This window comes from Micropterus salmoides, unplaced genomic scaffold (assembly GCF_014851395.1).
Source record: "Micropterus salmoides isolate LMB-PRFRI ecotype aquatic unplaced genomic scaffold, ASM1485139v1 Ms_hic_scaffold_17, whole genome shotgun sequence".
In the NCBI taxonomy this organism is placed as follows: domain Eukaryota; kingdom Metazoa; phylum Chordata; class Actinopteri; order Centrarchiformes; family Centrarchidae; genus Micropterus; species Micropterus salmoides.
In genome coordinates this window covers 21,882,269-21,895,790 of record NW_024040817.1, presented here as the reverse complement: position 1 = coordinate 21,895,790, position 13,522 = coordinate 21,882,269, and the positions used below count along the sequence as shown (strand labels likewise).

At 42.5% G+C, this 13,522-nt stretch overlaps 1 protein-coding gene across 1 annotated transcript; it reads right to left on the bottom strand.

The window, feature by feature from the left end:
* Positions 1–2,037: 2,037 nt before the first annotated feature.
* On the bottom strand, positions 2,038–10,466 carry LOC119907041 (polypeptide N-acetylgalactosaminyltransferase 15-like). The gene is made up of 10 exons (XM_038724586.1): positions 9,554–10,466; positions 9,229–9,395; positions 8,913–9,117; positions 7,850–8,017; positions 4,929–5,046; positions 4,145–4,339; positions 3,903–4,034; positions 3,717–3,818; positions 3,493–3,636; positions 2,038–3,397 (listed from the first exon to the last, which is right to left on the bottom strand). Exons 1-10 carry the CDS (start codon positions 10,081–10,083, stop codon positions 3,212–3,214), a joined length of 1,947 nt encoding a protein of 648 aa, XP_038580514.1. The 5' UTR covers positions 10,084–10,466; the 3' UTR covers positions 2,038–3,211.
* Between the last annotated feature and the right edge of the window lie 3,056 nt (positions 10,467–13,522).

The window sequence follows — 13,522 nt, the reverse complement described above, 5'->3', positions numbered from 1 at the left end:
TGAGGGTGGAGCCCGATGGAATCAGATTTGTGCCATTTTAGCCAAACACAGGATCTTAATTGTCAAAAATATAATAATTTGAATTTGAGAGAGAATAAAACTAACTGAAGACAAAATGTCATCAAGTAAAACGTAAAACTTGCAAACAAACTATTGGTCTTTTTTTTTTGATAATATGTAGATAAAAATGTAAATAAATATGTAAATGTATATAGTATGTAAACTTACAGTGTTAGTGATATTAGTGATGTCTTGGCTGTATCATCAACTGTTATAATGGACCATATAATGGATTACCTGGGACTGCATTGTAGGTCTCTTCAGGTCTGCAGGTCCCACAGTGTTACATTGTTCTACATAGAACAATTATAGCTGGTTTCCCATACACTTCCACACATCTGTTTACACACACGCACACACACAGACACACACACACACACACACACATCCTTGTACTTCCATAGTTGTGAAGACCCTTATTAACATAATGTGTTCCCTGGACCCTTACTGTAACCTTAACCATCACAGCTAAAATACCAACCCTAACCCTACCCCTAACCTAAAGCTAATTCTACCCTAACCCTTAAAACCAAGTCTTAACCTTCAGCCCTTTGAAGTTGTGATTACTGGCCAAAATGTCTTCACTTTCCAAAAACGTCCTCACTCTGTTGGTTAAAATCTTGTTCTGGTCCTCACTATGTAGGAAGTACAAGTTGGCCACACACACACACACACACACACACAGGCTAATGTTTCTTAGCTAGCAATCGTTATAGATAACAAGTTAGCTAATGTTATTAGTTAGGGAAAAGCTAACTTACATAACAAGGCTTAGGTTTACTTCTAACATAACAAAACAGATAGTAGTACAGTTCAGACAACATATGATCAGTACTTACACTGTATTAATCTTGTATCAATCCAATTTCCAGTGAAAATGATGGTGTTTAACAGTTAGTCAAAACCAAAACTCACGCTTGCAGCACTGAACAAAGTCCAGAGCACTGTGTTGTCACTCAAACACTCACTAGCCAATGGGGATGCATAAATTCTTATTTTTTATTGAGATGTTATGTGAGATTCACATTTTTTTTCTGATTCCATTGGGCTCCACGTCCAGAGAGGTGACATTCTGCAACAGACACATGAATGTGTGAGTTCATTGGCCGTGTTCACCAGTTTGATGACAGGCAATACAGTACTGAGGTGGTTTTCTTGATGGGTTTGGCTCCTGTCACCATGTCGCTGAGTCAGCTAACACTACCGCTCGCTGCACTGCTAACCAAGCTAATGGCAGTTACAGTTAGCAATTATTTTAGCAAAAGTGAAGCTTTCTATCAATTAGTATACTCTGTAAATCACCTCAATGTTATTTTTTCCCCCACCAAGGTCTGGCTAACATGCTAAATGCTAACATGAGCATGGTAGATCCTCCAGGTGATTTCAGTTAACTGAGGAACTTTCAGTGAGGCCATTCTTCTGTTTGTGACAGTAATCCAGGACACAGTTGTGACTGTCATTCAGGTGAAAAAAATTTTTAAACTTGAGGAGTTCAGTGGAACTGGTTATAGTGGAACAGAGAGGTAGAGTGGACTGGTTATAATGCTACAGAGAGGCCAAGTGGACTGGTTATAATGGGACAGAGAGGCTGAGTGGACTGGTTATAATGGGACAGAGAGGCTAAGTGGACAGTGAGGCACCTTCAGTGAGGCCATTCTGCTGTTTGTGACAATAATCCAGGACACGGTTGCGACCGTCATTCAAGTGAAAAGTTTTTTGAAAACTTGAGGAGTTCAGTGGGACTGGTTATAGTGGAACAGAGAGGTAGAGTGGACTGGTTATAATGGGACAGAGAGGCCGAATGGACTGGTTATACTGGTTATATTGGAACAGAGAGACAGAATGGACTGGTTATAATGGGACAGAGAGGCTGAGTGGACTGGTTATAGTGGGACAGAGGCTGTGTGGACTGGTTATAGTGGAACAGAGGATGTGTGGACTGGTTATAGTGGGACAGAATGACTTTCAGACAGGTGAGTAACAAACTCTTTAATTGTTATAACACACAGACCAGAGCTTCACCAACCACTGAGTTGCCTAGCAACACAACATGTGTGCACTGCAGGGTGTTGAAAAACTGCAGCTTCTCCTTCATTTATATATGTGTGATCAGCTGCTGCAGAGTTTATATTATCTATACATCTCTGTGCTGTCTGCTTTGGTGATGTTTTATTTACATTATTTCTGCTGTAATTTTTTTTTATTTAGGCCTACCTAGAGTACATTTTAACGGACCTATTTTTTACTTTGGAAGTATACTCTGGTCTTGAATGCATTGAAATTTCCTTTACATGTAATTGCTTAATTGTTTATGCCCTTAATTGCAGCCCACACTATGAAAAAAGGCCCTACTCAAGAGAACACAAAAGTCCACATTTTGGTCCTTTAAATAATAACTGTCCTCTCGTTTGTATTCACAGATCAAGCTTGATTAACTGGAGGCCTGTCGACTATAGGCAGTTACATTTCAGTGCAAATTTGACCATGTTTTACCTAAATACTAACTTTACTTTGAGATAAAGAGAGAGGAAGGGTGTTGTAGGGGTTACATTTTTGTTCCAGAACAAAATCTGTTTAATAGACTAAAATACTACTAATACTATAGGTCAAAGGAAAATTTGGGTAAATGACAAATAACTGTAGGGATAACATACATACAGATTTTTGGTACTTGATACTACCCAACTGTCCTTCACAATCTCCATACAATGCATGCTCCATGGGGCCAGTTCATAGAGATGTATTGTTTTTTGATGAGATTCTGTCTGCTTAATGCTTTGATCTTTCAGAAATGTGTACAAAAACATTAACAAATGAATTAATAAAAGCATTTACTGAAATAAAAGATCATAATTTTTCTCAACATGTTTTCACACTTGATATGATACATGTACATAAATACAGAATAGTTGTGGATATTAGAAAGCAGTTTTAAATAAAGACTTTGTTTCAACATAATTATACCATGTAACTTATTATTTAACACAATAAATTCTATTTGCAATCCTTAAAACAGGAACAAAAAAGCCGAGTGGCAAAGTGGAGCCAAAAAACTATTACTACTGTATGCCACTATGCATAGTACATATATGATAATATGTGCCTAGGATTGACACCTTGCAAATCCATCCATCTCTTTGTGCTTTCTGTATCAGGCACCTTTAGGAGCTACTAACTGCTCAAAGTGCCACTGTTGTTTGGGATGATGGGTGCAGGGGCGCAGGAAGAGACCTCCTGTGTTGGTGCTGACTTCTCTTGGGCTGCTTTGTGGAAGCCCTCCTTCTTTGACAGCCTCCAGACATAACTGGGACTGTTGGTGAACAAGTTGACCGCTCAGCTGAAGCAGAAAGCAGATGCACTGAGTTAGCCAAACGCCCACTGTGACCATGTACATCTGGTTGTTGTTTTTTAAAGTTTCATTCTCTGCCTTGCCTTTATGAACTTCCACTGGAGTCTGCTGGTCGTTGGTCGGTGTGGGGGACACGGAGATAAAACCACCCTCTCTCCCATGGCGTCCAAACACAAAGCCCCCATGGGACCCCATCGCACTTCCAACTCAGAGTTTAGATCGCAGTGCTGCGATGACAAGAGAGATCATCTTTGCCACTGTGTGTTAGCTGTCTTTCTTCGATTTTCACAACTGTTGTGGTGGTTACCTGGCTGCCCGTCCCACTGCATGGTGCTACGTTCATGGCCCCACCCTGCAGTCCATGCCCTCGGGGGTAGTCTGCACAGCTGCCAGTGCCGACATTGTACAGCTTCAAACAAATGGGGTAACATCAGGCTGTAGTGTTCAATGATGAGTAGTATAAATCTTGTGTGTGTGTGCGTGTGTGTGCTACCTCGCCTGACAGTGCAGGTCTGTCCTGGGGGATGTAAAGTTGTGGATAAACTGTAGTCAGGTACCAGTGGAAGTTCCTGCAGCCCAGACTCCTCTTAAGCCGCAGACGCTCTGTGATGTTAGGGCTCTCAGACTGCACAAAAGAAGGAATAATAATGTCCTTACATTTTTTATTTCGGTATTTCGGTACACTCACCAACCAATCTCTTTAGGCAGGTGTGTATGTTCTTCAAACATACACACCTGCCTGATGAAATGAGCAAGAGTGTCTCTCCGATAGAAGATCTTCTTGTATGCATCCATCCACGTGTCTGCGATCCGGATCTTATTCCTCTGAAGCAGCTCCTGGTCTGGGAAGCGGTAAGGCGGGTGGTGGCGGTCAAGGTGGGCCACACGGGAGCAGGGAACCACCTCCATGGAGCCCCCGCATGACCACACCTAGGATAACGAAAGTGGTAAAAACAGGTTCATAACCCTGTAGGATTTGCTTTTGTGTGCCTTTTACTGTAAAGAACCTGATGACAAAAAAAAACTTAATCAAGGATTTTGATTCTCTTTTAAACAATATCATAATAAAGTATGACAAGAAATATTGGTGCACAAATTATCTTTTGTTAGACAAGTTGCCAATTGGTTTTATTTCTACAAACTGCATTTTTATCTTTCACAGAACATGCTACAATTCCGCATAATGAATTTGAATGGTCATCATAGGTAAACAAGTAGTGAAAAAACATTTTCCTCTCATGCTTGTGCATTTGTCAATTGGCCCAGACATTCCCAGACCACTACTCAACCTGAGATTTCCATTTGCAAAAAGCATCATATCCCAGCACAACATTCCTGACGCACTGACAAAAAGCAACTGAAACACTCAGCCAAAGTATTGCTAAAAAAGAGCTTGTTATATGTGACTTAAGATGAAAAACTAAAACAATCTGTCATATCTCTGTCCTGTGTGAGCAGGTACACTGAAAGATTTGGATGGAAAGTTAATACTAAATTGTTTTTTTTTTTGATGCATTACCCTGATTGACAGCTCAATTTGTTCCTCCCCCCACAGCAGCATCCCCGGGTCGTAGGCTCCCACGCTCTGGAAAAAGTGTCTGTCGATGGCCACAACTCCGCCTCCTAAAGCTGGGCTCCTGTCACAGACAGAATCAACATCACTTTACTGGCCGAGTACAAACACAGGAATTTGCCTTCGTGTCACTTGAGCAGAGAGACATTACAAACTTAAGAGTATTATAGACCTAGTTAGCAAGGGCAAACAGATCACAGCCCAGAGCAATGACTAAAGTATTAATAAAATAAAGTATTTAGGGCCAGAGCACGAGCCGTGCGAGGTCCCTATTGGAACTGAAGGGATTTTCTTTTTCTGCAAAGTAACCTCAATTTTGGGGGCCTAAACATACTCAGAAACTCACCAAACTTTGCACATAATTCAGACGCGGTGAAAAATGTTGTATTTTATGGGATTCGCGCGTGGGCCCCCTACAGAGCAGCCCCCGTGGCACGTTTCACCTACATGTATGAAAATCCTGTGGTACATGTATCATGTCCAGACGTACCAAAAAGCCTCTTGGAGCCATTGCCTAAACCCAACAAGAAGCCCGCCATTTTGGATTTAATGGTCATTTTTGACGATTTACACACTTTTTACTTTAACGAACTCCTTCTAAAAACGGAGAAAATTCAAACGGTTATTACAAGTCGACCAGTTTACCCGTAGCGTTTCATCGAAACTTGGTGATTCGCCATGAAACAGGAAGTTGATTTGAGTGTAACAATAGTCCCACCCTGAACACATCCACATGCCAATATTCACTCAAAGTCATAGCGCCACCTGCTGGCAACAGGAAATGGCATATTTTCCACTGTAATGTGCTACTCCTAGCAGGTTGGATGTATCAACTTCAAAACTGTTCCAGAAAACCCTTAACACATTGATGAGGCTGTGATGTAAAACTTGTGAGTTTTCGGTAAACGGCGTGGCAGTGGTATGGCGGTGCTTCGCCATGACACAGAAAGTTGTTGTAACTTGACTGTATAAGCTCAGATCTGTACCAAATTTTACATGTTTAATAATAGTCCTGCCCAGAACACATGTACATGCAGACATTCACCCAGAGTCATAGCACCACCTGCTGGGAAGAGGATATGACCTTTAACAAAACAGCCCCAGTGGCACGTTTCACCTACATGTATGACATTTCTGTGGCACAGTTTTCATGTCCAGACGTACCAAAAATCCTCTTGGAGTGATGCCCTAAACAACAACAGGAAGTCTGCCATTTTGGATTAAATGGTCATTTTTTGCGATTTACACACTTTGTATTTTAACAAACTCCTCCTAGGGATCAACTTCAAATTTTCGCTGCGCACTCTAAACCCATTGACGATTAAAAGTTATTCAAACGGTTAGACCAGTTTACCCGTAGCGTGTCATCGAAACTTGGTGATTCGTCATGAAACAAGAAGTTGTTATAACTTCAGTACACATAATCACCAAATTTAATAAGTGTAACAATAGTCCCGCCCTGAACACATCCACATGCCAATATTCACTCAAATTCATAGCGCAGCCCCCGTGGCACGTTTCACCTACATGTATGACATTTCTGTGGCACATGGATCATGTACCAACAAGCCTCTTGGAGCGATGCCCTAAACCCAACAGGAAGTCAGCCATTTTGAATTTTATGGTCATTTCTGGATGATTTACAGGCTCCAGGTTGTCGCTGTCTACTCTAAACCCGTTGATGATTAAAAGTTGTACAAACGGTGAGTTTTCGTGGAACGGCATTTAATATCGATGATTCGCCATGAAAGAGGAAGTAATTCTGATTCTGAGTCTGATTCTGAATGGTTTCTTACCTTTCTGGTTTGTGATTCTTTAAAACAAGTCAAAGTTAGCACGTGACTTCTTTTCAAAGGTTAAATATTTTATGCGCTATGAGCAGAGTGATTTTCACCTCCTTTTGTTTTTATCAGAACATTTTTATAGACACAGTACACTACTTCACAAGAAAGAAAATTGCAAAGATAAGAGGAAATGTCAGAAAAAAATGGACCTCGCGAAACTCACAGGGTAGGTACAAACCCCTGCAAGTAACTCAGGCGCAAAAATCCGCACAAAACTAGAACTACAATTTTTTTGTCCACGGGCCCCGCCATGGCTTGGGGGCCCGTGAACAATAAATTGCAGTTCTAGTTTTATCTTGTTAAGATATATAGTTTTTTTTTCTTTTCTTTTCTAACTTGTTTATCATCTTGTGTATTTTCAGGTACATCTTGCAATCCATTTTGGGAGTCCCAACCATAGACTGTATATAAGACGTCCCAGCCCTCACAGTGGGAACCATTAACTTAGATAAGGAATTTTCAAAGTGGGAGGCAGCTCCCCCCACCCTGAGGGGCTCCAAGTTGTTTCAGGTGAGGCTCAGTCAAAGAAAGCGAAAAAACATTATATGACTATTATTATTATTAGTTATTAAATGTGTGTTTTTAGAGATACAGTAGTTGTGAGGAATTTTAATGTTTTTCCTACTTCCCCAGAGTCAGAAACTAATAAATGCCTTATATTACAAACTGTAATATTATGCTCTTGGCTCAATTGTCGAGCGTCAATGTGATCACATAACATAAGCATGGCATCCACTAATTGAGTGAATTGAAGCAAGTAAACGTTTCCCAAGCTTCCACAGTCTCAGACTGATAACCCCTGGCCTTGTGGAAAGAAATCAAACTATGTGTTGTTTTGCAAAAATGTTGTTCATACATCGCTCTCATTTTCCGCATTTTTCAAGATGCAGAATATCTGTATATCTGTAATCTGTACCCTTAAACATCTGTACCCTTCCTCTTAGGCGGCACTCAACATTGGTAAAACTCAACTTTTTAGGCATATAGCGATGAAAGCCCAACTGACAACAACTGTGAACTCACCTTACAGGCTGAACAGCTGAGTCTGGGTTCTTATCTTGCAGCTGAGGGTTAGATTCCCAATAAAAGTCAAGTCTCCAGTCGAACACTCCCCTAACTGGCCACTGGGTGGCATTGTACTGAAAGGTCTGCCAGTCTATCACATCCATGATGGGGGACAACACTCTAGTCCTGCACAGAGACACCACATTCATCATTTTATTATTCAGATTTCATTGACTTTCATCAAGTAGGGTGGTTCAAAATGAGGCTGGTGTTGTGAATGAGAATTATGATTCTGTCAGAAAAGATTTGGAAGAATGAGGACATTTAAAATTCTTGACCCATCTTCCTTGGTTACATTTTCACTTATTATTCAAAGTCTGTGTCCAGTGAGAATTGTAGTGAGAAAAGGCAAAATCTTCCCTCATCAGTGTATATGTACAGTGTGTATATGCATGTGTGTGTGTTTGTAATTGCACATGTCTATGTCAGTGTGTTTTACGCTCATGTCAAAGAGGCCAAGTTTAGAAACACGCACTGTCCTTTGTTGGGGTCTGTTCTGGTTCACATGTGTTATTTGAAATATTTCTACCAAGAGGCCACGTGTGACGTGATGCTCAAAGGAAATGGAATGAAGAGATTAAAGGGGGAAGAAAGAGAGCAAGAAATGGGAGAAGGGTCAAACATGTGGCTGAGAGAGTTGAGTGGTTGCAGATTCCAGGTCTGGGAGTTCAGCCTAATTACCTAGTCTAATTAGAGCCACACTGCAGGCAGCCTGAGACACAAGACCAGAGCCAAATCATGGGAGCTGAGCTTTGGTTACACAAACAGCACATGTATCCCCCTGCCTTACTAATTAGTAAGGACAACTCACAACTCTGAACCCTCTATCTTCTCACTTCTTTCAAGTGGGTCTCTCAAACAGCAGAACACAATAGAGAACTAGGCAGACAGTTTGGGCACCACTGGGAAAGGGACCAAATGTTTATCTAGATCTTAATTATTTTTCATTACAAAAATCTTCCTTTTTATATTTTTGCACAGCTGTTAATTATTTTTTGTAGATGATTAGAGATAACAGTACCTGTCCTGTGCTACTCTCTCCAGCAGTGGTTCCAGCCAGCCCTTTTGACATTCACAGTGGGAGTCAATGAACACCAGCACCTCCCCTTCAGCTCTGGCAGCACCCAGAGTACGGCACCCTCCAACGCCCAAGCGCCTGGTACTGCGAATCAAACGCACCCCTTCCAGATGAGACACATACTCACTTAACACACTCTTCAAGTGACCTGATAAGTGAACATAAACAAACACAAAAACAAATACAGTGACATGTTGTCAGCACAGGTCAAGTGGATGGATGGATGGATGGATGGATTTGGACATATAGAGGAACTCACCGTGCTGGCTCAGGTCGTCCACCAGCAGAACCTCCTGCAGATAGTGTTTGGGTGCAGTATCCAGCACGCTGTGCACGGTGCGCAGGAGCGTGGACCAAGCCTCATCGTGGAAACAGATAACAACGCTGGCTGATGGTAGCGACTCGCTGTACTGCTCCCTCAAACACCTGTTAAGTGGGAAACACATTCACACACGTTCACACTATCAAAGCTACAACTTCATTAACTTTGAGCGCTTTTTCATAATAAAGTGGGGTCATATTAGCGCAAAGGTTTTTGTTTATCTTTTCAGTCCTGCGCTTTGGCCACTGCGCAGGGCACTCACTCAGGGTGGCGCGCCTCAGGCAGCCTGCGATGCAGTGAAATCCTCTCGCTGACCAGCTCGTTGAAACCGTATTTCTGCACCGCAGAAAGCTCCCTATCCCTCTCAATACCCTCCAGGTGTAGCCGCACTGCTTTCCCCATTTCACCGTGCGTCGGAGGCATGGTGGCGCGGGTATCTTTGTTTGCTCCAGGCAGAAGCACCTTGTAACTCCCCTTCTTCTGGGGAGGATTCTTGGTGCCCTGCGTCGATGGCACGAACAACAGCTGGTCTTCTTGCAGAGATTTTAGCGGTGCGATATCAACACCGAGCTCTAATGCAGGATCCCGGGAGTCCACGATGACCTCCAGGTCCGGTGCACTAGGGATGCGCTGGAGTGGGCGGCGGGGAGGGCTAGGTTTCTGATGACTGTGGTCCCGGTCCCGATTAAAGAGGTCCGAGAGCACCAGAGTAACCAGGGCGAACCCGAGGAGCAGTAGCCAGAGGCAGAGCATCCTCCTCCGGACAGCTGTAGCTCTGCCCCACAACCTCATGGTGAAGGACGCAGAGGAGACGGGGGGGGGGGGGAGGTATGGCGCTCAGAAGTTTGCCCAGCGATGTCTTGAAGTCCCCATTTTTGTGCCGTGACTCAACTTTGAAGTCGATTGCATTTCACCAAAGGGATGAGACTCTACTTATCCAAAAAGTAGAAAAAGAAATAAACCGCCCGTCATTCTTCTGAAGTATGGCGCTGCATCCATGGAGCACCAGACCTGGGACACGAGTGACAGACAAGACAGGTTCGAGACAAACCCTCAACTTTTGCACGGTTGAGGTGCGCAGACTTTGCCTCTCATCCCGCGGTCCTAAAGCCCGAGTAAATTTGAGCTCACACATAAGATGCACCTGATACATCCACATGCTCCTACACCAGTTCAGTGAGTTGATTGGCAAAGCAACATCCATAGTTCAGATAATAACAGGGATTAAAACACATAGTTAGACCTACCCTTATGGGGAAAAATGAATTCCAGAGTAGAGTATTCAGACAGTCAGAGCTGACAGGCCTGATTGTTTTATAGTGTTTTTCAATGTTGCATAATGGAATAATTAGGGATTTGGATGTCTGTGCCTCATGGGGCTAGTTAGTTTTAATATCATATGGTGCCAATATTCCTGTCATGACACGGCCAAAAGTTATTGCAAAGGGGTTTTAATGGATATAGAAACATGTCCATTTCAAAAGTCACTATGTTTCCCACCAGAAACAACAGAAAGTTAAAAATAAGTTCACATTGCAGTGGAATGCGACATTGTTTTTTTATGTCCTCCAGTTTGTGTGTGAGAGTCTGCTTGGTGCGTGAGTCTCCCCGGTGCGTCACACATCAAAGATGCTCTCTCCGGCCAGCTGGCGGCGGGCCTCGCAGTCCCATGACCGTCTGTTGGTGCCGGGAAGCGGGGCGGTCGCAGCTACGATCTCCCCGGTTCTCCGAGGAGATCTTGGCAGCCAAGACAGCTGTTTTCAACTGAATGGAGACAAAGACATTCGTCCGTCCCAGTTTGATTTTTTTTTAATTCTTTTTATTTTTTTATTTTTTAGTTCTGTTTTGTCATAAACTTGTTTTTCCCACTGTAGTTGAATTAAGCACTGGCACCAAAATTACATTATGAAAAAGAGGTTTAAGAGAAAAAGTCATGTAAGGATTTCCACAGGAAAGGCCTAATATTTTCCTAATACATTTTCCAGGTGACCTCAGGGTGATATTTCCTTTGGTGATAGCCAACAGGAGGTCAAGCTGTACCCTCTTTTTCTTCACCACAAGTCTGCTGCACAAAATTTGTTCTGTACTGTGGCTGACTGGAGCTGTGAAAGGCCACTGCACGCAAATTGGCAGTACAGACAGTGGAACTTTGAAGCCAGTTAGGCTGCAGTGAGAGCCCAGTTCCCTCTCCTGGTGGTGCTGGTGCTGTTGCTGGTGGTGACTGTCTGGCGGCCCCTGTGTCCGACTGAGTGGATGGGATTAGCAGCTCCCTGCCTTCAGAGACACTTAACTCCCATCTGCTCAGGATGACAGGGCAGAATGGCTTCTGATGATTATGATTGCAGTATACAAAGGAGGGAGGGGGACACCTGGAGAGACAAAGGGAGAAGTTGAAAGAGCAAAGGAGGACTTCAGAGGGCAAGATGAGCAACAAGATGAGGGTGTTGCAAAGAGTGTGGAAATGAAAGAGAGGCATACAGAGTTAGACGTGACCAGCTCCTGACTCCTGTGTTTTTGTGTGAAAATGTTTATAAGCCTCCAAATTGAAAAGGAAAGAAGGTTTTCATGTATTTCCAGTGCTGCACAGTGAACACTCCCATGTGTTCAAACCTTCAGCCAAAACACACACTGAATTAAAGTTTCCACTGCCAGCATATTTCCACACACACACACACACACACATAAACACCAAAAGAACATGGACACACCACACGCATACACTAAAGGCCCAGTCCACATTCTCGGGAATGTTCCTACATTCCACCATTCGAACAGAAGCCAGAGCTGTAAATGAGAAGGCACGACAAGCACTCACATACATCCTCCCCTCACTCTCTCTCTCTCTCACACACACACACACACACAATAAAAGTGACTTTTGGAAGTACAATGCATATCTGGCTTGTTGTTCATTGATATTTCTGTTTTGCCGCCAGTGATGTCTGGAGCCTTTTGACTGGGCTGAAGAAGAGACAGATAGAGACAGAGAGAGAGAGAGAGAGAATCAGTTTTGATAATCCACAAATCATTGAAGTAGTTTCTTCAAAGTAATAATGCCAATAATTAACTGGTTCCAGCTTATCAACTGTGAATATTCACTGGCTTTTGAAGTTTTCTGCAATTGTAAACTCTGAGTTTGGGACTGTTGATCAGACAAGAGAAGACAAGACATCTGAAGACATCACCTTGGACATTGTGCACTATTTCTGACATGTTTTAGACTGATCAGTGATGAAAATAATAGTTGCAGCCATATTATGTTCTAAAGGATTGTACTGTTTAAAGTTTGGATGTCATGTAGGCCTAATGGTCAATTTTGTTTGTTATAATTAAGCTTTGACAATAATGTAAAATCAATATACATCCCAAAAAGCTGATTTGAAAGAGAGAGAGAGAGCAAAGCTTTACAGCAGGCAGTGAGAAGCTGCGGAGTGTTGCTGTCCTCTACTGGAGGATGAGCAGCATTGACGTTCACTGACGTTTCTTACACATTTCATGTCTTATCAAAAATAAAATTTCAGGGTCCACCTAGGCCTATACTAGATTTATTCCGGAGCTTTCGGTCACTTCTATTGGCCTTCATCAGTGGATGAAGTTTGTTGTCATGTAGATGGCATGAATGAACTTGAAGCAGCTTAACATTCTAAGTTTTGTTTTACGCATCCATTCACGTTTCCAGTAGGTTTTGCGATTAACATCACAGGCTGCAGACAACAAACGTATGTTTGTTTTAGTTACAGTCGGATTGTATTTATCAGCTTTTTAAGGAAACACAAATGTCACTGAAATGCCAACAGCAAAGTCTGTTAGACATTTTAAGATCGCTAAGCTCTTGCGAATTTGAAATTAACATTAAATTAACATTTGTAATCACGAAGCCAATGGACACACAAATCATCATGGTCACCCTCAATTTATGATAACTGAAGCGATAGATTTGTCTCAGTTAATATGAATGTCGTGGGTGAATTTCGAAAACTGTCAGCGAATGAAGCTACTTGGGTTTTCAATTCTTGACATCATATTACCGAGCAGTAAACGCACTGCAATGTGTTGGCTATTTAGTGGCTACCTGCTGTTTCAAAGTCGAAAAATCCAGCTCCCTTTCTTTTGGTAGGGGAGACCGGGTATGGTTGTAACATGGGGAGTGTTGTAACAACACCACCGGTTAGAGATAAGATAGATGTTAGGTGGTAATTTCAGTATTTACCTACTTCTCCACCTGATCAGG

Bases quoted from the DNA above. Each gene is read 5' to 3' on its own strand.
- LOC119907041 (XM_038724586.1), bottom strand. From the start codon at position 10,083: ATGAGGTTGTGGGGCAGAGCTACAGCTGTCCGGAGGAGGATGCTCTGC. The intron at 4,340-4,928 runs GTAATGCATCAA...TCGTTATCCTAG, and splicing joins AAATTGAGCTGTCAATCAGG to GTGTGGTCATGCGGGGGCTC. The intron at 4,035-4,144 runs GTGTGTATGTTT...TCTTTTGTGCAG, and splicing joins TTGCTCATTTCATCAGGCAG to TCTGAGAGCCCTAACATCAC.